Source organism: Watersipora subatra, chromosome 2 (genome assembly GCF_963576615.1).
Source record: "Watersipora subatra chromosome 2, tzWatSuba1.1, whole genome shotgun sequence".
Lineage (NCBI taxonomy): Eukaryota > Metazoa > Bryozoa > Gymnolaemata > Cheilostomatida > Watersiporidae > Watersipora > Watersipora subatra.
The window spans coordinates 41108530-41134459 of record NC_088709.1 but is presented as its reverse complement, the minus strand read 5'-3'; the positions used below and the strand labels follow the sequence as shown (position 1 = coordinate 41134459).

General features: G+C 34.6%; 1 protein-coding gene and 1 long non-coding RNA gene across 2 annotated transcripts; both read right to left on the bottom strand.

Moving 5' to 3' along the window:
• Positions 1 to 988: 988 nt before the first annotated feature.
• On the bottom strand, positions 989 to 6131 carry LOC137387873 (zinc finger protein 25-like). Its single transcript, XM_068074387.1, has 4 exons — positions 6073 to 6131; positions 5640 to 5696; positions 1496 to 2248; positions 989 to 1426 (listed from the first exon to the last, which is right to left on the bottom strand). The coding sequence occupies exons 3-4, from the start codon at positions 2115 to 2117 to the stop codon at positions 1329 to 1331; spliced, it is 720 nt and encodes a 239-aa protein (XP_067930488.1). The 5' UTR covers positions 2118 to 2248; positions 5640 to 5696; positions 6073 to 6131; the 3' UTR covers positions 989 to 1328.
• Positions 6132 to 6240: 109 nt separating this feature from the next.
• LOC137387875 (uncharacterized) lies at positions 6241 to 25926 on the bottom strand. Its single transcript, XR_010977962.1, has 3 exons — positions 25850 to 25926; positions 6743 to 6838; positions 6241 to 6297 (listed from the first exon to the last, which is right to left on the bottom strand). It is a non-coding gene; the product is annotated as an uncharacterized lncRNA (long non-coding RNA).
• Positions 25927 to 25930: the final 4 nt, after the last annotated feature.

Genomic DNA, 25930 nt, shown 5'->3' with positions numbered 1-25930 from the left:
ATAGGACGCTGTTACTATTACTACTATTGTTGACAATGACATGTATAAATATGATAATGAATGATGTAAGATATTTATTACAAACTACCTGTCCTACCCGGTGTTGCCCAAGTAATAAAACAGGCTTCGGACAGAAAACCAATTTGTATTTAACATATATATAACAAAATTTTTCATTCTAACTTTCAAACTACATGTACATATCACGAAAGAAGTGTTTTGTGTAGTTGAAATAAATAGAGATGAAAAGCTAAAATATTTCTTACTTACATTCTGGTTAGTCTGAGTCTGATTCAGCAGAGATCTCTGAGTAATCGTAATCAAACTTGTTGACCTCAATCTCTGTCATCAGAATCTAAGTAGCCTAAAATGTTTTCTCTGTTTTCTTTGTACATATTCTGAGTCACCATTATGATCTACTTCTTCAAATTAATTTTTTTTCAAACTGGCAAATACCTGGATGATCACAACAATTTCAACCAATAGCGGTCTTTTCTTTTTGTCTGCTCCAATCTTATTAGTAGACAAAATAAGATTGGCCTATCAATAATGAAAATTATAGAACAATCCTATAAGGGACCATCTGATTGGACTGGCCAAAATAAGCCAGCCATCAATAAGGTTGACGACATTGGATTGGTCAGTACTAGGGTTAATCTTTAAGCGGGTCAATAATATACATATTGAGGCTGGATTTTGATTGCAGAATCTAGAAATAACTCGAATAAACGCAACAAGAAACCTTAGATTTTGTGTTAACTGTTCCATTTTGGCTGTAAAAAAATTATTGTACTATCAGACAAAATATTTGCTAAAAGATTTCAGAACAGAAGCAACTAATCCACCTTTTCCGACATCAGAAAAATCAGTTCATGCGCCTATGCACAAAAACCTGCAAACGTCAGTCGTGTTCAATTTGGTTCAACCAGACAGAACCAAAGCTTGTCAATTATTAAACAGTTTAATTTTATTAAATATAATACCCACTTTATTTCATACAAATAATTAATTTAATCATCCTTCAATACGCAACCGATGTGATCACACAACAAAAAACAATTCACCAAACAATCTTTAAACAACAAGTAGAAGTATATGTGAGTAGTATACATAATACATGCCAACATGTACGATCCCTTATATACACATTGAACAAAAATGGCTTCTCTCACCTACTTGTAAGAGTCATCACATGTTTTGTTAAATGACAAGCTTTCAGCAAAACTCCTACTTAAAATCTTGCATTGGAATGGCTTTACTCTAGTATGAGTCCTAATCGTTTTTTTAAACTTCTAAGACGAGTGACCCTTTTTTATGCACATCTTACATTAAAGTGACTGTTCTCCATTGTGCCTCCTCATATGCTTTGTTAGACTACTTTGAATAGTAAAGCCACTATTACATATTTTACATTGAAACGGCTTATCTTCAGTATGAATCCACATGTGACCTTTTAGAGTACTGAGTTGCGCAAAACTTCTACTGCAGATCTTACATCGGAATGGTTTTTCGCCAGTATGAGTCCTCATATGACTTGTTAGACCAGGGCGTTGAGCAAAGCTGATGCTGCAAATCTCGCATTTGAATGGTTTCTCTCCAGTGTGAGTTCTCATATGAGTTGTTAGATTATTGCTTTGAGCAAAACTTCTACTGCAAATCTTGCATTGAAATGGTTTTTCTCCGGTATGAGTCTTCGTGTGACTTTTTAAAGCACTACGTTGAGCAAAGCTACTACTGCAAATCTTGCACTGGAAAGGTTTCTCTCCAGTGTGAGTCCTCATATGAATTGTTAGATGACTGAGTGAAGGAAAGCTCTTGCTGCAAATTTTGCATCGGAATGATTTTTCTTCATAATGAGTCTTCATGTGCTTTGCTAGACCATGGCGTTGAGCGAAGCTACTGCTGCATTTTGCACATTGAAATGATTTTTCTTCAATATGAGTCTTCATGTGATTTGTTAGACCATGGCGTTGAGTGAAGCTCCTGCTGCATTTTCCGCATTGAAATAGGTTGTCTCTAGTATGAGTTCTCATGTGTCTCGTAAGACGACTGGGAAAAGAAAACCTACTACTGCAAATCTTGCATTGGAATGGTTTTTCTTCAGTATGAGTCCACATGTGACTTGGCAGATGACACCGATCAGCAAAGCTACTCCTGCACAACGCACACTGACATGGCTTATCTCCATTCTGAGTCTCTGTGTGTCTTGTTAAAGTACTGCCATGAGTAAAGCTACCACAATATTCACCTATAATACAAGTTGACACTGTGAGAGTTTTTGGACAGACAGGCTTGGTAGTACCATACATACACAAGTAATGTTATGGCAAAAAAAATTTCACCTAACCCTACAAGTAACATAAAATGATTTTTGGAGTTCTCATCCCAAGTATGGCTAAGTTGAAGTACAATTCAAAGTTGAGGTACAAGTTCAGGTAAAAATATCGAAATGTGCAAAGATTGTTGAGAACAACCATCAGATGTAAAGCCTTTAGTATGATATGATTTTTCTTGAGGGAATCTGCTTACTAAAAATGGACAGATAGCAACTACCAGAAAAAATCGCAGCAATTTGCTAAAAATCTAAAACAGTAAAATCTCAAAACATTTAGATAGTGATGTCCAATCTAGTTTAGTTAAACTTGATAGAACTAAATGTACTAAACAAGGATAGCTTTGAGAAGTTGAGTACAGTACATTCGCAGATATGAATTTTCCATTGATCAATGGCGACGAGTCCCAAAAACCAAAATTTTAGCACTACTGTACAATGCAGTACTAGCAGTATAATGCTCTATCTATATTTGCACAGAAAAATGTGTTCAATAAAACAAGTGATACTTGTTGACTAGATGGGTGTATAGACACAATGACACAAATGAGTAACAGATCGATCGCAGATCCTTAGTGTTTCTAACAAAACCTAAAATCTGACAAGCAAGCTGCATGACAATGCAAACAACCAACCCAGATTCTGCATCAACATCATACCTTAACCATCATATCAATAAAAAATCTTTACAGCGACATGTCAAATGCAATTAAGATTATAGGAAAATCACAAAATGCAACACCACATATGCTCTCAAGCGGATAAATTGCTTGGAGGAGAACAGCAAGGATCTAAAATCGATACCTCTTATATCGAAATGATCTTTAGTACGATACTGTGTTCGAGGTGCTTTCATAGCTAGAGCAATGGAAAGGAACCTAGTCACTGTCTGTTTATCAAGTCATGCAGGAGAAGATTAAAATCAAGCCAATGTGAACACAGCAGCAACAAAGTAAAAATCGTGAGCCATCCTCCATGAGCTGCATTCTCTAGGCTGTGTACAGAATGCTGTTCTGCAACTATGCACCCTAAAGGATTGGAGCAACAACTGATTGATCCATATATGGAAAGTCTTTGTACTACAATGATGGTGTGCACCGCGTCTACTACTACGGGCAGGTTATATTAGACTTCTAACCTCCACCCATGAGATCTGTCAGGTGGTCATGTAAAGTATGCATCATGGAACTTGTATAATCAATTGACTTGCAGACTTCCAAAAATTTCAACATTATTGTACCGGCACTAACAAGTTCACTAAATAGCGTGACAACAAACCTTCAGCATAGCATGAATGTAAGTTTTGCTGAGGCATATTAAAAAAGCATGATGAAGTGAAGATTTGCGAACCTGATTTAATCAAGAAAATGAAGCTGAATGACAAAAATTTCAAAATGTTATTTGGGAAGAGTAGCTCGAAGCAAAATAATTTTTTAGCAAACTTTGGAGGAATTTGATGCCGGAAAAAAACAAAGATATCACCTTTGCAAAACGTTAATATCATGTCTCAACTGACAAAACCCATTTGGGTGGAATCTGTACTGCTTCAGAGAACTTATAAACTTACAAAGTCCATTTACCAAACGCCTTACAAGAGTAATGTTCAATGTTCCAGTTGACCTGCATATAAACTGTAATGTCAAAATGTTTAATTTTAATGTTTAGTGAGGACGATAACTACCTCCTTTGCAGCAATCTATTCTTCCGGATGAAAGATAGTCCAAGGCTTACCAGAGCGGATAGTCACCAAATAGAATGGGTCGATTACAATTATCCATTCCATGATTCCTGGATTTCCACCAGAAACTATAGTTTGACTATCTAACAATCCTGCATCCGGCGCAGGTAGCGGACTAGACGCTATCACCAGACTATCTTGCAACTTTGCCTAAAAGGTAAGTTAACCACCAGATAATCCATCTAGACTACCAGCTCAATTGATAGATCGTCATCAGAGGATATAGCTAGATTATGTTGCAATCTTTTTCCCAGAAACTATGCCCAGACTATCCACTCTTCGACTTTTTCCTTGTTGCTAGGTACTACAGCTATACTATTTACCATTCTTCTTTTCACCATGGATCCAATTGGTCAGTATATCAAATTTTAGTGCTTCCACGTCGAGAAGACAAATCCCCTTTTCACAGCTCACTACCCTCATAGATGTCAGGTATAGTTTTTGGTAGGATGACCGACCTATTGTCGACTGGAGTAGATGGCAATCAGATATGGTGACCTAATTATCCTTTCCATGACAACTGGATTTCCAATAGACACTATGATCCAGCTATTCAGGAATTCTGATTCAAAGAATAAGCAACTATCAACATATCAACTAACAATCTTGCTCCTGGGGTAAACTGACTGAGTTATTTAGTGAATCAGTCATGGAAAAAGTACCCCCTGATTCTATAACCAGGCTGTCTAACAATCATGCCTCTGGGATCCATAGCCACCAGAAGCTATGAATGGACTGTCCACTGAAAAATCACCAGGTTGACACTAGGGACTATATAATAGTCTTGGTTCTGGCAGATTTCCTTTCTTGAAAATCACATTGTCGTCTGCCAATTGTGCCTTCAGAGAGTGGGAAGGAGAGAGCATTTTCTCATCTCGTATTCTATTTCAGAATAGAACACTCCATAACATGACATTCAGGTTGTAAACTGGATTATCAAGAATGCCAGAACTCTAAGTCCTGCATAATATGTTGTACTTTTTGCAAGAGCAAAAATACACCTTTAAGAAAAAACCAATCAGGCATACACATTTGTGCTATTGTACTGTTGTTTATTACTTCAACTGACCAATGATTACCGGTTACATCATGCTTCCAGCTTTAGCCCAAGAGATTTGTCAAATGACAAAAAAAAACCATGCATAATGGAACTTAACAGGATTAATCCAGATCATTCAAAATAACTTTAGATTACTTTACTAACACTTACTCATTATACTTGATAATGTGACAGCATACATTTTTGATAGCACAACAAAATCTGTTGCCTGGGCATCTCAAAGACGATACTATCACAAAATTAGTTGCTGAATGCCCTCTAAGCAAGTAAACCAAGCCAAATGACATATATTTGGAAACTCTTATCATTTGCCAGAAGTTGCCAGGGTTGTAAATTACAACACTATCCTGTGCCTAACCTGAGAGAAATGTGCTGATAAAAAGAGAGGAACTGCCCTAATACATGTATGTCTCAGTGTCACAAGTGTTCCACTACAGGAGTGTTTAATTCCTTGTTGAAGGCAAACATTCAACCTGTTATTAAATCCATTAAACTAATATAATAATTACCTTCATCACTGTGTGTGTTGACTGGTGGACTATCTAGTTCTGGGTTATGTTCAACATCTACAATATAAACAATTTACATGTAGGTACAATGAACTATCTTATTCATATAATAAACCTTGAATGAATTTCCTATGGAGATTATAAGTGATTATAAACTCAGTGAGTCTCATGCAGGTAGAGGTCACAATTCCGTGAACAAGACTCACATTTGTTTAGTTCTAATGGATCTGTGCTTAGCACATGAAATCCTTAAACTTGTTAAATTAGAAAGTTCTTCATTAGGCATATGCTTGGCTTATGTTACCTTTACTAACATTTACTAACAAACCAGTTCATTAGACAATGAAGGAATGTAATTATCATATTCATTCAACTCAGAAGCATCAGAGCTTATCAGCAGTTATCACTATTATTTAATAAATCTTTAACTAACCAGTTGGGTAGAGATTATCAGAACCAACAACAGATCCTGGTTCTGTTTTCACCTCTGCAACTACTACAACAAATATGACAGTATATCTAAGGAGAAAGATCACGAGAAGTTTTTGGAATATATAATAAATTTTTGTAGATTTCAAAAAAAGACTCGCAACATAATTACCTTCATTACTATCTGTGTTGATTGACGAATCATCAAATTCTACTTTAATGTCAATATCTACAATATAATGTATCGATAATTTACTACCTACAAACACAGTTATAATGAGACTAGGCAACGTATGAGGACAAGCCTAAAAGTGAATCTTTGCTCTAGACTGACTGGTTAAAGCTTCATGATAAAACACTATGGCTATAGCAGGTATGGTTATAACAGACAGACGAATGTAAGTTGCCTACAAGAGACATCTTAGTAGAAATACCATGAATGAAATAATATTAGCCAAGCTGATAGAGGACTTGACAAAAGAGGAAACTCTAAGTAGTGGAAATGACAAAAATAAGCATGGCTACAGAAAACATTGATAAACAAGGTTCAGAGAACTTTACTATAGATGGCTTGAATAAGAAGAAAATGAGTATGGAAGCCACAAATACATAGCACAAAAATCGTCACGGATAATAATCTCCATTATCTATATAGTTTGGCAACACTAACTGACCGGTTGAATAAAGACTGCTAGTCAAGCCATCCGGTTCCAGACCCGATGTCACTAGCGTAGCTTCCATGACTGACATTAGATGGAGGGATCAGTGCCCTAAATAAACAAATGTAGTAGAGCAGGAGGGCATCAAAAAGCTGTCAAAAAAAGTGATTTATTCCTTTCGGAAGTGGGCTATGTGATAAGAGTGGCATCTAGATCAGAATTTTGAGCTGATTTCAAATATCTGGTTTCTACACCTCTCAGATTGTTCATTTTTGAGCAATATAATTAATATATTATTTTAATTAAATAAATGTCTGTAATGTTTCATGTGCTTCTACCAACAATGTAATAATGAAAATGACATATAAATACTAAATAATTAGCAATAACCTAAGTTGGAATCAATTCTGATAACATTCAAATATTTATTCTTTAAATATTATAATATTAGAAGTGTATTATATAATATTATGTATTCCCAGTTTGGTTGATATTGTGGCAGCTTTACAGTTTGTCCTTGTTATTCCGCAACTCATATATCATTACAGATCTGCAAAACAAAATGAAAAGTATTTTTAAAGACTCAGACCATGTATATATAAAATTTTAGTATACATATATTCATCATTAATGCTTATTATGTTGAACCGTTTACTTTATTATGCAAGTGAAATCGCAATTAGTCAGTCTTTTATACAGTGTGACACATATGTATTCTAATCAAACATGAAGTGCACCTTTGGTTACAATACCACTCGAATACTAACCTTCTAATTCACAGTCATCTGAGTCTTCTGCATCACTACTTTCATCTCCATCCTCTTTATTTCTATTGCTACAGCAGCTGCTTCTGCACATGTACGTACACTTGAGATCTGTATTGTAGCACTGACAGCGATGACACTGACACCCAGTTTTGCATCGACAAAACATGTCCACGAGCACATCAGGAGGTGCTGGTTATTGTGTCATCTATCTAGCTTTAAGCTCTCCATCTTCCATAAACCATCCATGTTGCTGGGGGGATGGGGCATTGATGATGATTTGCTTGGCTCTTCTCCATATCGCGGCCTGATATGCAGCCTTAGATATATGGAGATTTAACTCATCTAGTGTGGGTGGTAGGTTTGGTTGTGATGTGCGAGACGGTGAGCAGAAGATCTTACACTGTGCTTCATTGATGGAATTTGTCTCTTTACCATCTGCTTCACAGTTGACTTCCTCCATGTATCCTTTAAAAATTTCACTAAAGCAGTCTTGTTTGAGCCATCTGCTAAAAATTCAGACCTGTTTGGCACAAATTAGTTCGGACTAAACACAGCAACCTTCTGCCTTCCTTTCACACTTCTACGACTTCTCTCACCTCCCTTAATGCTGATATCAGGGTGTGTCACAAACAAAATCCACACGAAATGTGTGATATACGTTTGTAATACTAACTATCCGTTGCAAAAGCTGACTTGCAACCATGCCAAAAGTTGGAGGAGCTTTTAGGGTCTGAATTTCGGCCATAGCATCAACCACAACAGATCAAAGACTGGTAGCTGATCCTGGTTAACATAGATTGATAGTTGATCATCAACATCTTCCTCAACAGCAGCCATCAGAGCCGACTTGGCAGTCTTCAATATAGAGCCATCATAGTTAGCCAGGGACCAGCTGATGTTGCCAAGAGAGAATGATAACACTTTTCTCAAATCCAAGTTACGCTGTTGGCTGATCACTAACAAATTCTCAAACAGTCTGTGCGAACACTCTGGGACTTTTTCTTATGATTTTTTCTTAGCTGATAGTAATGTGGTGAAGGTTTTGAGCTTGTTTGACTTGATGGGTGCATTGAAATCAATCTCTTGGGTACTTAATCTCGTCTGGACCAATACTGAAAGCTGTTTCTCTCCTATCACATTTGCCATTTCAAGATCCTGCTTCACTTCAATGGAGGCTTTTGCACCACTGGTAATATGTAATAGCTTGGTGGTTTGAAACGCAAACGGATTTATTCTTGCTGTTTTGAGTCTTTCATGACTTCCCTCATTTCCTCATCAGCCTTCCAAGCCTTTTCACTCAGCTCATAACTTGCGGCATCCGAATCACCAGGCACTAGCATCTTCTTCATGTCTGTATGTACAGCTGTTCATTCTGGGTGAGATAGAGTCCAGCATTGAGAGGCCGATGATTCTTGGTAAACCCTATGATTCCAACGTGAGACTTTGAGTCTCTTTTAACTGTTTGCTGAATAGATTGATCACAAGCGATAGAGCTGAATGGACAGTGATGTCGTGATTGATAAGTAAAATACCCCTTCTTCATAAGAGCCTCATACACCTTGCTACGCTATACTTTCAGATTAGTCATCTCTGCATAGTACAGCGTGCCATATCTAGCGTAGTTTGTGTGGTCATATGCAAAAAACCCAAGGAAGGATCATACATGTAATTTATCTATAAATTTGTGTCCAAATTGTAGGCCATAACATGTCATGTAAACGGCAAAGAGTTAGTTTTGCTGCTCAAAAAATATGCAGACAAAAATAAAAATGTTTTCTTTTTCTCCCACCAAAGTACCATCATCATGGATTAATCATCATGAATTTGTAAAGTTAAAAATATTTAATTTCACCTCTTCTGCTGTATCACATTCTTTCTGTCTCTTCTCATGTCTTTTCTCAGCTCTTCCCATAACGAGTTTGTTACAATACTTTTTATAACAGGCATAATGATAACAAGTCTGAACTCTCATCGAAGTTCTCAATGCTTAGCACTTTTTGAGCAATTTCACATCGAATGCTCTCTTCTTCTAATATTAACCATCTGTTTGAATACTGTTTGGCTGTCTCATATTGAAGTTTAGTCACTCTGACTAGGGCTTCATTCACAGACTAAGCAAGACAGTGAAACAAGCGGTCTTGCTGCATCCTTGGCATGGGTTAAGGAATGCTGAGAATTGACTCACTTAATCTCAAATAAAAACATTTATTAATTTTTGAGATTATAAAATAGTTTTCTTTGTCTGATATATAAGGTTATCCGACCAAACTTGGAGTTGCCCCCTCCCATTTCGAAAGTGGTCTCTAGCTCAGAATTGTGCAAACACATTGGTGTAGAAACATTATAATTGAATTCAGCATAAATTTCTGACTATAAAACATCTTTGTTTGAGTAGCCCACCCTCCGAAGGAAAAGGCTGAAAGATAAGTTTATGTTCCTGCTCTACTAATGGGATTAAACTAAATTAAGTAAAATCCATGTTCATACGACCAGTGATCATAGAAGACTAGTCAAATATAAATTAGATCCTCTTGTAAATCAAGAGACAATGATTTAATTTGCCGTTATAAGTACCAAATTGACTATTGAATGAACTAACTTAAAAACTTAGTGGTCTGCGAATCATATTAGTAGTCTCACATCTTTTTCATCTGAAATCTTGTATATCTTGTTCAAGATAGAGCTTCACGAGTTCTATAAATCACCAGACGAGTCGACTTTGCAAACAAACGATTTTTGATACATGATGATAAATATTTGTTAACTTAGAAAGAAACTGTTTTGTGTTCGCAATAACTATTTGTGTCATGATCACAGAAACCATGGTCAAGTCGGGATTATAAGATTTAGAGTTATCCGCATTAACAGAAGGAGAAAATTCTCACAGTTATTTTGCAAAAAAACTTTTGATTCTAGCTTAAATACAGCAGATTTTATGGTCATTAAACTGAATGCATGTTTACCATCAGTGCGAAAACATAGTTCCGAGAAAACTGGTGTTAAAGTCTGAGAAACGAAAACCGATGCACAGTTTTGTTTACACTTCAAAACGCCATAGCAACCAATATTAAGAGGTTGTGATATTGATCTAGATTTCTGTTTTTATATCAAAAACATTATGCTGAATTTAAAAATCTAAACAGATTTTGGCTGGTTGTCATAGAAATGGCTGTATATTTATAAAAAAATGTACTACCTAATTTTGCAGATATTAAAAACGGCTTGGCTGTGCCGCGATATTGAGCACAACCGTAGTATGATCAACAAAATGTTTAAAAAAATAATAACTGTAACATATTGCACATCATGGGTCACTCTATACTTTGATCTTGCAAATTCGAATAATTTTTCCTATAATCAAATCTTATAAAATCGAATAATTGTTCTTATAATTAAATATAGTAAAAATCTTATAAGAATGGTTAGGAATATATCATGGTCATTCCCTTTACTTACACTGCTTTTGGCATCAGTTGGAATACCAAAGTACTCATTATAAGTGTCCAAAATGTCAGAATTATCCTTCAAATCAGCAAAAAAAAACGATTACGTTTTTCGGACGCCATTTTTTAGTACTTCCTGTTTAGCATAGCAACGGTTTTAAGGTTTTTTTTCTGAGGTTTTAAGACATTTATTATCTAAACTGACTTCAGATTCAGAAAGATCACTTTTTGATTGGTCCAGAAGCACGTGTTACAAAAATCTTTACCAAAATTATAAATTCAGTTAGTGCAACTTTAAAGTCGAATAACTCAACTTCGTGATTTGCGACTTAACCATGGTTTCTGTGACCGCGACCCATTTGTTCAATTACTTCCTAAATGTTTGTGTGCATAAAAAGAGATCTTGTGCGTGGAAGGCCTTGAAATCAGCTTATTGTAAAACTAAAAGGCCTGCACGATTTAGTCTCTGTATCGCTCGCTCTGAAAATCGTCAGGTGTGAGATAAATCGCCATTAGACAGTTATATCGTTTATCTGATTGGAGAGATCTCTTTATATGCAGAGGCAGACAAATTAAAAACCGCCACCAAACAATTAAATTGTCAAACAGTGCTCTAGTTTATAATTGCTAGCTAATAAAGCAATTATAAGTGCTTATTAATTATAATAACTATAATTGCGAGTGTGTTCTTACTAAATTTAGTTTTTCTACATATGCATTGGTAGAAACATAAATCTACTAAAAGCCACTGACAAATATGGTAAGCGTTATTTTAACATTCAAAATCTAGACAACAATTACAACAACAGTGCATGCAGCATTAAACAATCGATTAAATTTGATATTTCTGCTACATCTATATTTCTCAATGTTGGTTTACATGTGTGTTCCTCCAGCTATAGCTATTAAATCTTGGAATTAGGACTCAAAAAAGCAGCATATTTGATCTCGGTACCTCTCGTTCGCCAGTCGGACACCTTAATAACTAAACCACGCGAGCTTGATAGATTCGCTAGGAAACATATGTCGATATATTGATGAAAATACGCTACTGCATTCAGTCCCGACGCAAAGCGATAGCTTAACGTCGTAAGGGTAGGTAACTCTTATTAGTAAGCTTACTCAAATTATCCATTGATAATGTGCCAGGCTAATAGCAAGTGGCAGGCAACGCTCATTACTTCTCAGTGTTTATAAGCTGATTTTTAAAATCCGAGCAACGCCGGGTAGCACAGCTAGTAGACATATATGTCGACTGCCAATGCTTAAAATGCATAGTTGACAGCAATCGATCAAGCTATAGCATAAAAGGCAGACTAAAAGATGCTAATTTAAGCTTGACTTCAAACCAACACCAAATAAAACAAAAACTACCATACACTATGCAAAATTTGTATAATTCTTATATTACTCTACTTTTAAAGATGTGAGTGCACCATTGAAGGCATTTAAATGAAATCAGGACCAATATGAGGCTAAAAGATCAGATAAAAGTTGATGTCATTTTTGTTTTTGTAGACTAACCCTGTCCAGAGATATGAGTGTTTGAATGAGATCATTTTTCGTAACGCTCCGATTCAAGCGGATGTTTTACTCATGACGTATATAGTGAGCGTATATGAAAAGACTGTGAGCAATAAACATACGATCTCTTTTTTAGACAATCATCAGCCCAAAATTTTTATATAGATCATTTATCAAAGTTATCGCTAGAAAAACATGCTGTATGTGATCTCAAAAGTTCTCATCCTGAAGGAATTTACTCAATGACTAGATCGCGCTGCTGCATTGACACGTTTCATTGACGAACAACAGAATTGTGACAATGCTTCTAGTTCCTGCGAAGTTGACTTAAAGTTTTCTGAGCATGAGACGGTTAAAGATCACGGCAGACAGCCTATGAATGAAACTGACAGGTGTCAACAGCATTATGCTGCAGAGAAAGATGTTAGAATGGAGGTAAATGTATTTTTGCAACTTGGATTCTCCTATATATATCTCAAAGTATGTACATGTAGGTCTGTCTGTCATTCCGGCTATAGCGCACGCTGATTATTTACCGATGCGGCCACGCGTTATGATGCCCTTATTAAGAAATATTTTTCGTAAGATTCAATTACTTTATTTGGGGTGAAGGCCAATTCTTCTCACGCAGACAATTATATTGTCTCCATACCGTCGTATTCAAAGTTTTGATGGATAGCTTCTAGTGGAACAGTAACCTTTTTCATACACACATACTTTTATGCAAGAATAGTTAAATTCTTGCATAAAAGTGCTTAATACAAACTGAGAAAACAAAATAGAAATCCTGAATATATAGAATTAATAATATTATTAATTCTACATATTCAGGATTTCTATTTTGTTTTCTCAGTTTGTATTAATTGTATCATTACTGAATCACCTTTTATAGTAATCATAGCAAAACAGACTTAATTTAGCTATTACTTGCTAATAATTTCACATTTACATCTAAATACTGATAGTTGTTTTATTTTTTTTAATTTATTTGACATGCACAAAAAATTTTTCCTCATGATATGAAAATTGAAAGTTACAGTTGTTTGACAAAGTTTAAAAACATTTGCAGTTGGTTTTAGTTTCTCTTAAATTATTTCAACTACACATAACACTTTTCTCATGATATGTAGTTTGAAAGTTAAACTGGCGAATGTTGTTATACAGTGTAACCTCGGTTTTCGAACGACTCGCAGTTCGAACAAATCGGAGTCCGAACAAAAAATTCAAGCAATTCTTGCTTCGTAGTTCGAACAAAAATCGGAGTTCGAACGCCGGATGCTGAGCGGCGTTGACCGTGACCAACTGTTGTCACCAAGAAAGGATGCCCCGACGTCCGAGATTAAACAAATGTGTAGCAAATGGGCCGAGTTACAGAATTTCGGCGAACTCCACCACCCCGATAAAGCTGCAGCCACAAGAGTCATCAATGACTTTAACGGCACTATCATGAACCACTTCCGAAAAGTGCTAAAAAGAAGGCAGAAGCAAGTGTCATTGGATAGATATTTTAAGAGAAAAGAACATCCTGTATCCTAAAAAATCCTATTTATAATTCTTTTCTTTATCCTTTTTTTATTTTTACACGTTCATGTTAGCATAATCTTTCGTATGGAAGATTACGATAGTAATTACATTACGTTTTACGGGTTACATTTATACTATTTGTGTTTTTGCCATTTTGCTGTACAAATAAATGTATGTGTACTAACAAGGTAAACATTCAGGATGTTGGAACGGATTAAAATGATTTACATTATTTGTAATGGGAAAAATGATTTCGGTGTTCGAACAACCTTCAGGAACAGATTATGGTCGAGAACCGAGGTTGCACTGTATGCTAAATACAAATAATTTTTCCGTTCAATACATTTTTATTACCTGGGCAACGCTTGGTTGCACAGCTAGTATATATACTAAAGGTAATAAATTTACTACTCATGAATAAATTTACTAATTAATAAAATTATATCCCTTTTCTAACACCAATCATCGTTTCATAACTTTTTTATTGTTTCACCTAGCCATGATATTTGCTTCAAATTTTCTTTGGGAATTTAAGCTAGTAAATTATATTTATGATTAAAATTTATGTTCATTTGTTACATGTAAAAATGAGGAAATGAATTGGTTAATGTTCATTTTCAACTCCCAGAAACCAAGCTTTGAGTTTTTTGGCTTGGCGTACTCATGCTTTTGTTAAATATTTGTTCATTTTGTAATTTTACAATCTCAATCTAACTCCCTAATTGAAAGCTTTCAGTAGATACAAGTTAGAACGACATACCGATGACTGACATGTATTTATTACATTTATTTTATCGAACAGAACTTATAAACCAAGGTCTATTGAGAGTGGCCTTTCATAACTACTGAAACTACCATGGTAAGTTTCGTAGCTAATTGTAATTTTGTTGCTGATGATTTTACTAAATGTCTAATCGCTTCCAAACGACACTCAATAAGTTATCTGAATATAATAAAAGTTCAATATTTTGTTAGTACCCTAGTATCCAGATGTGTGGTGTCTGAAACTAACTGAAAGGCTGCAGGAACATGATATGTACAAAATGGCATGTAAAGACAGAGAAAATCATTTACCTACAGATCATTGGTATTATGGACATACCCAGGACCTACAAGAGCAGAGTTGTGATCACTACCAACCTGTGTGTACAACATAGTGAGAGCTACATATCTTAGGACCAAAGATGACGAGGAATATCCAGATACAATACATACAAAGTTTGAGTTATATGAGATGAAGCTATGTGAGTGGCCACGACTTGGATGGAAGTTTTTAATGAAAATTTTTCTGAAATAAAAATATTTTGGCTTATATAAATTATATAATAAAACTAGAAATTCCACTGTCATACAGCCCACGACCAAAGAGATGGCCAGAGATATTGGCAAAAAAATAAAGGGTACTAATGGTTGAGAAATGCAATATTGGCAATCAAATGGCTCTGCAGTGCAATAGGATAACTGCAATAGTAGCTGTAATGTACTGGGTGTGGGTGTTATTATATACAACAATAAGCAATAATGAATGGAAAATATGTTTATATTTTCCCCCTGCAACAGGAGAAATGCAATATTGGCCAATATTAGAAGTAAAATGCACTGATATTCTTAGAATAATCAATTTTATTAATATAGTAATAATAGAAAACCAATACACAATTTTGTTTACATTTCAAAACGTCATAGGTAGCAATATCGAGAAGTTGTGGTATTTATATAGGTTTTTAGAAAATTTATTTAAAAAGTGTTTGGTCATGACCATAGATTTATCTCCCCCTAGAGTGATAACTGTGCATTCAACAACACGAGCGTTTCCGGTGCCAACAAGGAGCGTTTAGGCCACGCCCCTTTTTTGTGCTAGTCAATCGTAGTGATCGACAGAACAATAACGTCAGCCATGAGAATGATCAGGAATTTTCAGTTAAGATAGTAATTATTGCTCATATTAAAGAAATGATGATTATAGTTTATTACTCTAATATATGCTTATTATTTAAAGCAATTCAATACCTACATGCATTGCAAAGGCACTGAATAGATGGTGTTAAGTAAGTGAGTTAATGCGATCAGTTACTCCAATGATATACAGCCCCCACACATGAGGGGCTGTATATCATTGGTTATTCATAGATAAGATAGATAGTCATACTGGGGTTGTATTACATTGGTGTGATGGGAAGCTAATCGACTGCCATCAACTGAAAGTATTGACATTGTATGGTGACAGAGTGATTCATTGTCACCTCAGTTCACAAACAGCCCTTGCATGTAATCTTAGATTTCAATACATATCAATCAAATACATAGACTAGCTTGAAGCAAAGATGTCCACTAGTTAATGGACATCTTTGCTTGATGTAAGCAAGCAAAAAGTTTGAAAGTTAGAGTGGCAAATGTTGTTATATGTTAGATAAAAATAAATTATACTTAATAATACTAAATTATAATTATTTAAAAATAAAATAGACTTTTTATTACTTTATTTATTAAATAAAGTAATAAAAATTAGCTATGATTACAATAATTTTTTATTGTAATCATAGCTAAACAGATTATATTTGGCATTACTTGCTAATTATTTTACATTTAAACACATTTGCAGTTTCATTTTTCTTCTTAATTCATTTTAACAAAAAACTTCTTTCATGATATGAAGTTTAAAAGTGGTAGTTGTTTGAATATATAAGTCTTATTAGTATTAAGTATTAGTAATATTAGTATAGTGGTATTATGTATAGTGGTAGTATAGTAGTATTAATATTAGTATTAAGTATTATATATAAGAATATTATAAGTCTTTCATGATATGAAGTTTAAAAGTGGTAGTTGTTTGAAAAAGCTTGAAAACATTTATGGTTGTTTTTACCCAACCTCTTCATTTATTTCAATTACACAAAACACTTTTCATAATATGTAGTTTGAAAGTTAAAGTGGTAAATGTTGTTATATGTTAAATAAAAATAAATTATACTTAACTCTACTAACTATAATTATATAAAAATAAAATAGACTTTTTTATTACCTTATTTATTAAATAATTTTCCATTGTAATCATAGCTAAACAGATTATATTTAGCCATTACTTGCTAATTATTTTACATTTAAACACATTTACAGTTTTATTTTTTTCCTAATTTATTTCAACAAAACACTTCTTTCATGATATGAAATTTAAAAGTTGTAGTTGTTTGAAAGAGCTTGCAAACCTTCAGAGTTGTTTTCTTTTTCCTCTTAATTCATTTAAACTGCTTAAAAATATTTTCTCATGATATGAAGTTTAAAATTTAGAATAGTAAATGTTATATAAAAATAAATTTTCTGTCCAAATACTTTTTTATTACTCGGGCAACACCGGGTAGTACAGCTCATAGTTGATGGCAGTTGATTAGCTTCCCATCACACCAATGTAATACAACCCCAGTATGACTATGTATTTTATCTATGAGTAACTGCTTGCATTACCTTCACTTTCACTCATCTATTCAGTGCCTTGGCAAGTCATGTAGGTATCAGGGATTACGTGTATGTCACAATTTCCATTTTCATAATTCATTTCCATATTATTTCCATTTCCATAACATTTTCATAATTCATTTTCATATTATTTCTATTTCCATAACATTTCTCTACTTCATTTCCATATTATTTCCATAACATTTCTATATTATTTCCATTTCCATAAAAGTTCCATAATTCATTTCCATATTAATTCCATTTCCAAATTATTTCCATTTCCATAATTCATTTCCATATTAATTCCATTTCCATAACTCATTTCCATATTATTTCCATTTCCATATTATTTCTATTTCCATAATTCATTTCCATATTTATTCCATTTCCCTACTTCATTTCCATAGTATTTCCATTTCCATAATTCATTTCCATTTCCATAAAAGTTCCATAATTCATTTCCATATTAATTCCATTTCCATAATTCATTTCCATATTATTTCCATTTCCATGTTATTTCCATTTCCATGTTATTTCCATTTCCATGTTATTTCCATTTCCATAATTCATTTCCATATTAATTCCATTTCCATAATTCATTTCCATATTATTTCCATTTCCATATTATTTCCATCTCCATAATTCATTTCCATATTAATCCCATTTCCATAATTCATTTCCATATTATTTCCATTTCCATATTATTTCCATTTCCATAATTCATTTCCATATTAATTCCATTTCCCTGCTTCATTTCCATAGTATTTCCATTTCCATATTATTTCCATTTCCATAATTCCTTTCCATATTATTTCCATTTCCATAAAAGTTCCATAATTCATTTCCATATTAATTCCATTTCCATAATTCATTTCCATATTATTTCTATTTCCATAGCATTTCCATAATTCATTTCCATATTATTTCTATTTTCATACCATTTCCATACTTGTAAAATAAAATTTCCATTTCCCTAAAATTATGGAAATATTTGTTTATGGAAATGAAAAAGTAAACATTTCCATAATATGTTTAGCAATCCCTGGTAGGTATTGAATTGCTTTAAATAATAAGCATATATTAAAGTAATAAACTGTAATCATCATTTCTTTAATATGAACATTAATTACTATCTCAACTGGAATTCATGATCCTTGTTTAACCCTTCTCATGGCTGATGTTATTGATCTAGTCAATCACTACGACTGACTAGCACAAAAAAGAGGCGTGGCCTAAACGCTCCTTGTTGGCACCGGAAACACTCGTGTAGTTATCACTATAGGGGGAGATAACTCTATGGTCATGACAAACAACAACAATGAAAGGAAAATATTACACGTTTATATCTCTCCCTTGCAATAGGAGAAATGCAATGTTGGCCAATATTATAAGTAAAATGCACTGATATTATTAAAATAACCAATATTGTTAATATAGTGATACAGCAATAATAGAAAACCTATGAGCGTTATTGCGTCTCGAAGATTTCTGCAAACTGCAGCAAAATAAAAGCTGTTATAAAAGTGTTATAAAGCTGTAGGCCTTATTTACTGTAATGTATGTAATTCAACAACAATAAAGAAATATGTTTATTATAACTCTGAAATGCAAAATTAGAAGTAAAATGGCAAGCTACTGTGTACTATACACAGTTTGAAAGTTGGTTGCGTTGAATGTAGAATGGTTTTGATAAGCGATCTTTAACAAAAAGCGGGTAGGAGCATTCACTCGCATAAAAATGTAGCAAAATAAAAAATGTTCTCGTCATGAAGGGGCGTTGTAGTTTTGGCCCTAGCTTGTACGTAAGTTGTAAAGAATTTCGGCTAACGTTTTAAATAATGAAACCTTCGGTGATTGGACAAAAAACATAGGCTGATAAACGGTGTACCACAATTTCGTATCTGTAAATCGGTCTACGCCTCAAACGGTCTACGTTTATTACAAAAACCTTCGAATAAATTCGATTACAAGTAAACAGCACCATAGACTGGTAAAATGAACACGGTTTTCTCGTGAAATACGCACTACTGAATAGTTCTACAATCGGTCGCACGGCTTTATTGGCGTTTCAATTTTCGGTCCTAACTTTTATTAAACCGAGCTTTTCAAGCTTTTTGTGGCAATTTTGTTCAAATAAATCTGTCGATTTGTGTATAATCCGATCAGATGGGTAAGTTTAAAGATAATACCGATAATTTACAAAGACTTGGTAACATATTTAAATAGGTTTAAATGTGTTCTGTATCGTTATGATACTTTAACGACTTTACATTCCGATGCTTAAATTTCTTGATGAAATTTCTAGCCAAGGGTTCGTCTCATTGTTGATGAATAATTTTCGTAAGTTGTGTGCACATGCATTTATCATAAAAACTCCCACACATCGCTCCGCTCGTTTGCTCGTGGGATAATAATGTTGAAGATAACGCAAAACAGGATTTGCAGAACATATTGAGTACACCATAGCCTCGTTACCACCTGTGCCAATATCTTATCTAATAGATGAGTTTACGAAGTGTAATCAGAGCTGTATTGACAGGTACTTTTGAATAGCTCCACTCAATGCTAATGAACGAAATATTTTGAGCTACTCAAACAAAAAAATTCATGTCTCACACTGCTAAGTGAAAACAGGAGAGTCCATCCTACAAACCGCCAACTAGGTGCAAAAATGGCTTTATTAACCTTTGCCAGAGCCGATGGGTAAATTGATTTCAAAGAAATTTAGGCTTTTCTGCGTTCACTATTTTGTACAACTCAAAAAACTATTTGTTTTGTATATTTCCTACGAATTGATACTAATGCCTAGATAACGTTGATCATAAATGACTTTTTTAGGGATGCAGTTAGTTTTGCCATATATTTGAACACGTTCTTTTTAAAGATGCGGCTTGCTTATTTTATCTAACAACTGGTTTCCGGTTTGGATGGCAACTGAGAACTTCGCTGATACAAAGGCCTCGATGAAACAAGTTAACTTAAAGACATAATTACTGTAGACTGGCAGAATTGGAGTCAGAACTCAGATGTTTACACAGCATTTGGAGGAAATTAATATGACAATTTTTCAATAACCCCTATTTGAGACGTTTGAGACATTTATTACAATGTACCTGTACCGAGATTTAAAATTTTAATTTAGCAATCATGAGCGAAACAAAATAAAATATATGCCAATAGAGCTGCATAGGACTTGACTTTTATCGCAATAGCCAAGGTGAATACGAGAGATGGAGACAGACTGTCTCACTGTATACATCAGTTTTGGACAAGTCTGAGCACTATTTTGTTCTGAGCGCTTTAACAGCGATTAAGTTTTGCCGTTTATAATCTTGAAACATCATGATCATTATCATCATTATCAAAACTTAACATCATATACCTGTTCAGGCGTTGTGCTAGACTATTTTTGGTTTGTTTCAAAATGAATAGAGAGCGCTACATTATCACCATATTTGGTTGATGTGCAATGCTGAGTTTTTTAGCTGATGCAGTTACTTGTAAGCTTGTCTAAAAGAATGTGTAATAACAATCAATAATATGTTTTTTATAATAAACCTTGCCTAAAACAAACTAGTTCTAATTTGGAGTAGTTCACTCACCCTGTCATACTTGTGCATGAACACAAGTGTTGTTCACTCAAAAATGCTTATTATTATCGTCGCAGGAATGTAACTATCAACTAAGCTAATTGATGAACTTGGTGGTCAGTGCATGGTATTGACCCAGGGCTGATACTCTCCTCCAAAGAGCCCATTAGGTTCAGCCCAAAATCACGTATTAGGGGCTTTTTAGACCATGAAGCACTGTCAGTGAATTTGCTACTTTGGGGGGGGGGGGGTTTCACAGCCAAGCCAGTAAAAGGGCCATGCTCATTAAGGTTTTATTCAGCCAAAGTAATACCAAGAAATTGCACTGAAATTGCACAGTCTTCATTTTAATGCAGATTTTAATCTGCATGCTTGCTGACGGGAAACGAAGGGAAAAGAGACAGTCGACACTGCATCATCTTAGCAACTCTTTAGCAATATACTCAGAATGAATGATATGATATTTCTTTCATTGATATTCATTATGTTTTCCTTTGTAAATAAAAATGATGATCTGATGGTTGATATTTGGAATCAGTTTTATTAACCCTTTTGCAGGCATAGTGACATTTTTGTCATTTCGCGATACTGACACTAGTGGGCAGAGTGACTATTTTGTCGCCACTTGAACGGTTTTTATAAATTGATTCATGGCTAGCCAATTGCCTTTTTTTGTTTAATTCTTTTACCAACTACAATATATTGGTTTCTGTCAGCAACAAAAATTAAGCCGTTTTGAGAAGAAAAAACTATTGTTTTGCAATACTAAACAAACAAAAGTACGAGATACAAACATATTTAAATAAAATTGGCAATTTTGTTTGTAGCTTGTTTTTGCTTTATTAATGCATGAATCATATTGGATGCTCAGCGGGACATGGAACCTGGGCGCCCCCTAGGGAACTCCCAGTGTTTAGGGGGTGTATTTCAAATTGACCAACCAAGTGATTGGGGGTACAATATCTGAGTCTGGGCCTATCCAGGTGGGTGTTTCTTTCAGAGTATCAACCCTGGGATTATTAATACGTCTTTACATTTTTTTATCTGGAAATTTTGTAGAGCTTGTTTAAAATGACTCACTATTTATCTTCTACACAAAATTTATGATCAATAGAACGGCTGTTAAGGTTGTTATTAAACCTACATCTTTACATTTACTCTTTACATCTTGGCATGACTAAATACGTAAGTCTACCAAGAGTAGCTGTCCATTACAGTAAGAGCTAAGGCAGCCTTTAAAAATAGACAAACAATAGTATTATTTAACTTTTCAATTGTTTCGTTACAAAATTGGTCTAAAACATAGATATATAAAACTAGATTGGCCAATAATGGCTATTCCCATCGGCTGCCTTGTCAGACTTAAATAGCATGACGTAACGTCATTGTATTGTACCTCATGCTTGACTGCACTGTTTTTAACAATGGAGCTAATGAAGAGAAGGTGACCAAATAACGTTTATTTTCACACAAAAACCTTCTTGGATACATAATCCAGTAAACTAAAGCAATTCTGTGATAATATCTGATAACCACCATAGATTAAAACTATAAAAGCTATGAATTGTTGCACGCAAATCATGAGCCATCAGGGCTTTATTTGCCACCCTCTCCTATCCCCATTCTCTCTTTTCTCCTTCTCCAAAGAAGAAGTGAGGGGAAAAGAGAGAAGGGGGAAATGAAGGGGGGCAAATAGCCCACCCACTCAATGAGCAAGACCTTGGCTAGGTAAATAGACTAATATCATGCTGAACTAAACATGACTAAATATGATGAGTATGCAAGTATGTCTTAAGCCAAAAATGAGACAGAATGATTATTTTACAGCTGGCTATGTAGCTGGCTAGGGCACCAAAGCTGAAGTGTAATGATTGTATCACTAGCATCGTGGATGTTACCAATTATGATGTAAACCAAGCAACGAATTCCCTAATCACAGTTGAGAATCGTGGTGGCTTGACTTTGTCTTCGCCTGTGGTGATTGAGGTTTGCAACCACAGTGAGAAAGCGACGAGAGTGTTGCTTAGTAGTGCTGGATTGGTGAAAACTTTCCCAGGCTAGCACTAATTGCCACCATGGAGAAGTTGCTGAGGTTCAACATCATGCTATTGTTTAAAGGTTGACCAGCAATAAAACTCACATTACAGTTATTTGGTATCAAAAGATTCACCATGTTTTACTCTGTTGTGTTGTAGGTGCCAAATATGTGTAAATGTGATTACAAGCTCTTAAAAGCTCAAAAACGAACAGTAAATCGCAGCCACACGAGACCGCCGTAGTGTGGATTCGCTTTCCAAAACAGCTCAAATGGGACGTAGTTGTTACAGGATGGTTTCTGTTTACACTTTCATGCAACTTCATTCGTCGAAATATTTTCACAAATATACTTCACACATTCAATAAAACCATGTCTATTGTTCTTACGCGTCTGTTTTATCGTCATTGTAATGCTGTCACTTTTAGCACTGATATCTTATAACTTACCATAAAAAATCGTTAAACTTTTTAACCTTAGCTCGAAGGAGTACATATCATTGTCTGATAATCATGACGAGCCTGTTGGTCACCTGTGATAATTGAAAAGTGCTGCAAAAATTATTTTCGAATTGTTGGGTCACGTGATCAGATTACGACTTGATGATTGAATAATGCCGAAACAAAACTGTAAAGTAGCGAGCATCTATATTTGATAAGGGGCATTCGGTAAAACCCGAAATGTTTGTCATAAACTAGTGCTACGGTAAGTTTTATATTGAGCTTTTTATTGGCTTTTCAATTCACGTGAGAACATCACGTGACAAGACAATAACCAAACTGTAATGACTGCGTCAGAGAAATAAACAGATTTCAATCTATGGCGACTTTTCGTTTTTGAGCTTTTAAGAGCTTGTAATCACATTTCCACATATTTGGCACCTACAACAGAACAGAGTAAGACATGCTGAATCTTTTGATACCAAATAACTGTAATGTGAATTTTGTTGCAAGTCAACCTTTAAGCTGCAAAGAAGGGTTCACCTCAATACTATTGAGGCATTTACAACGAGGGCATCCTGAAGAACTTGAAAGCGCGTCTAAGAACCTTCAATTCAGCAAACTTATTTTACTTTTAGTTTCTTTCACTACCAGAAGTTTTAATGAAGTGATGGATTTTTGCTTTCCCGATGCTGGGTTATCTATTTCTATATTTGTAAAGTATTTCTTAACTAATCTCTTGTTGATTATAATAGCAGATGAAAATAAAATCTGTAATAAAAACACTAGCCAAATCATGCCATTAATCTATCACCCATTGAATAGCATTGATCCACCAATGTCTAGCCATAAATTGTAGATTGCATCTATAAACCAAGCCACTAAATATAATGATTGGTGTGATAATGGTTTATTTTATCTCAGTTTATTGATGTCACAACATTAGGCTGTAATAGAACTATCTCTTAACCTTAAATGAATAAAAAATCGCGTGTGCTGACCCGGTCCGACCCAATCTTGGCCATCATTGCTGGCCCTGAGTCTGGTCCGACCCTGCATTTATTGGTTTCGTTCCAGCTCTAGCTAAGAAAGCCATTGATTCCATTTCCCTGATCAGATCAAAACTTCACAGACTCATCATATTTAGTCACGTTTAGTTCAACATGATATTAGTCTTTTACCTAGCCAGGGTCTGGCTCTTCGGGTGGGTGGGCTATTTGCTCCCCTCTCCTTTCCCCCTTCTCTCTTTTCTCTTCACTTCTTCTTTGGAGGAGAGGAAAAGAGAGAATGGGGATAGGAGAGGGTGGCAAATAAAGCCGTGATGGCTCATGATTTGTGTGCAACATTTCATAGCTTTTATAATTTTAATCTATGGTGGTTATCAGATATTATCACAGAATTGCTTTAGTTAACTGGATTATGTATAAAAGAAGGTTTTTATGTGAAAATAATTGTGATTTTGTCAAATTCTCCTCATTAGCTCCATTGTTAACAACAGTGCAGTCAAGCATGAGGTATAATACAATTACGTTACATCATGCTATTTAAGTCTGACAGGCTTTTTCCCTATTGGCCAATCTAGGTTTATATATCTATAGTCAAAAATAAAAAAACAGTACATGCCAAGTTAATTATAGCTAAAACTAAAATATGGCAATGAACCAAATATTCAGATAACAGTAATTGTGTAATGGACATACCTGCCAACTCTCACGCATTGGGCGTGAGACTCACGCAATCACCCCAAAGAAAAAATGAAAATGCGTGAGATTTTTGCCCCAATTTCAAAAATTTTATATATGCTATCATTGATACATCAATTGCCCCAAAACCAAATCTCACGCATTGCCCCACTCGTGGGTTGGCAGGTCTGGTAATGGATGCAGCCTCTAAATGCGTAATTGGCATATGATTAAGACATGGAATATGAAAAATGCTAATCCGAACTTATTTTCGTACAAATAAAAATAATACACTGCTCACACTGCTCACATTTGTATAATTCTTATAGCACTCATCTTTCAATAACATACAGTAATAGGCCTGTAGGTAATACGTTGTATAACTTTGTAACACTAATGAACAAGCATTTGAAGCAATCAATATACCGTTTCTTCATTTGTCCGCTGTAGATAAATGCATTTTCCAAACGCAAATATGAAGCTTATCGAATAGTGGTAAATATTTTACATCTAGTTTTTATATATACAAAAAGTCGTTAACGACAAAACCTTCAATAAGATATAAATCCTTCATAGTCATGCAAAACCAATTCTAGCTTTCTATATAAGAATAAATACATGTAAGTTCTCTGACGTAGTAAAAACGGTATTTCAGTATTTCTACCTTTGCTTTAGGAGATTAATAGTCGTACAAAAACTAATTCGGAGTTTCAAAGCGCAATAACGTTACTCCAAAACCTTTCGT

Bases quoted from the DNA above. Each gene is read 5' to 3' on its own strand.
- LOC137387873 (XM_068074387.1), bottom strand. From the start codon at position 2,117: ATGTGGACTCATACTGAAGAAAAACCATTCCAATGCAAGATTTGCAGT. The intron at 1,427-1,495 runs GTAAGATCTGCA...TTCATACTGAAG, and splicing joins TGGCGAAAAACCATTCCGAT to ATAAGCCGTTTCAATGTAAA.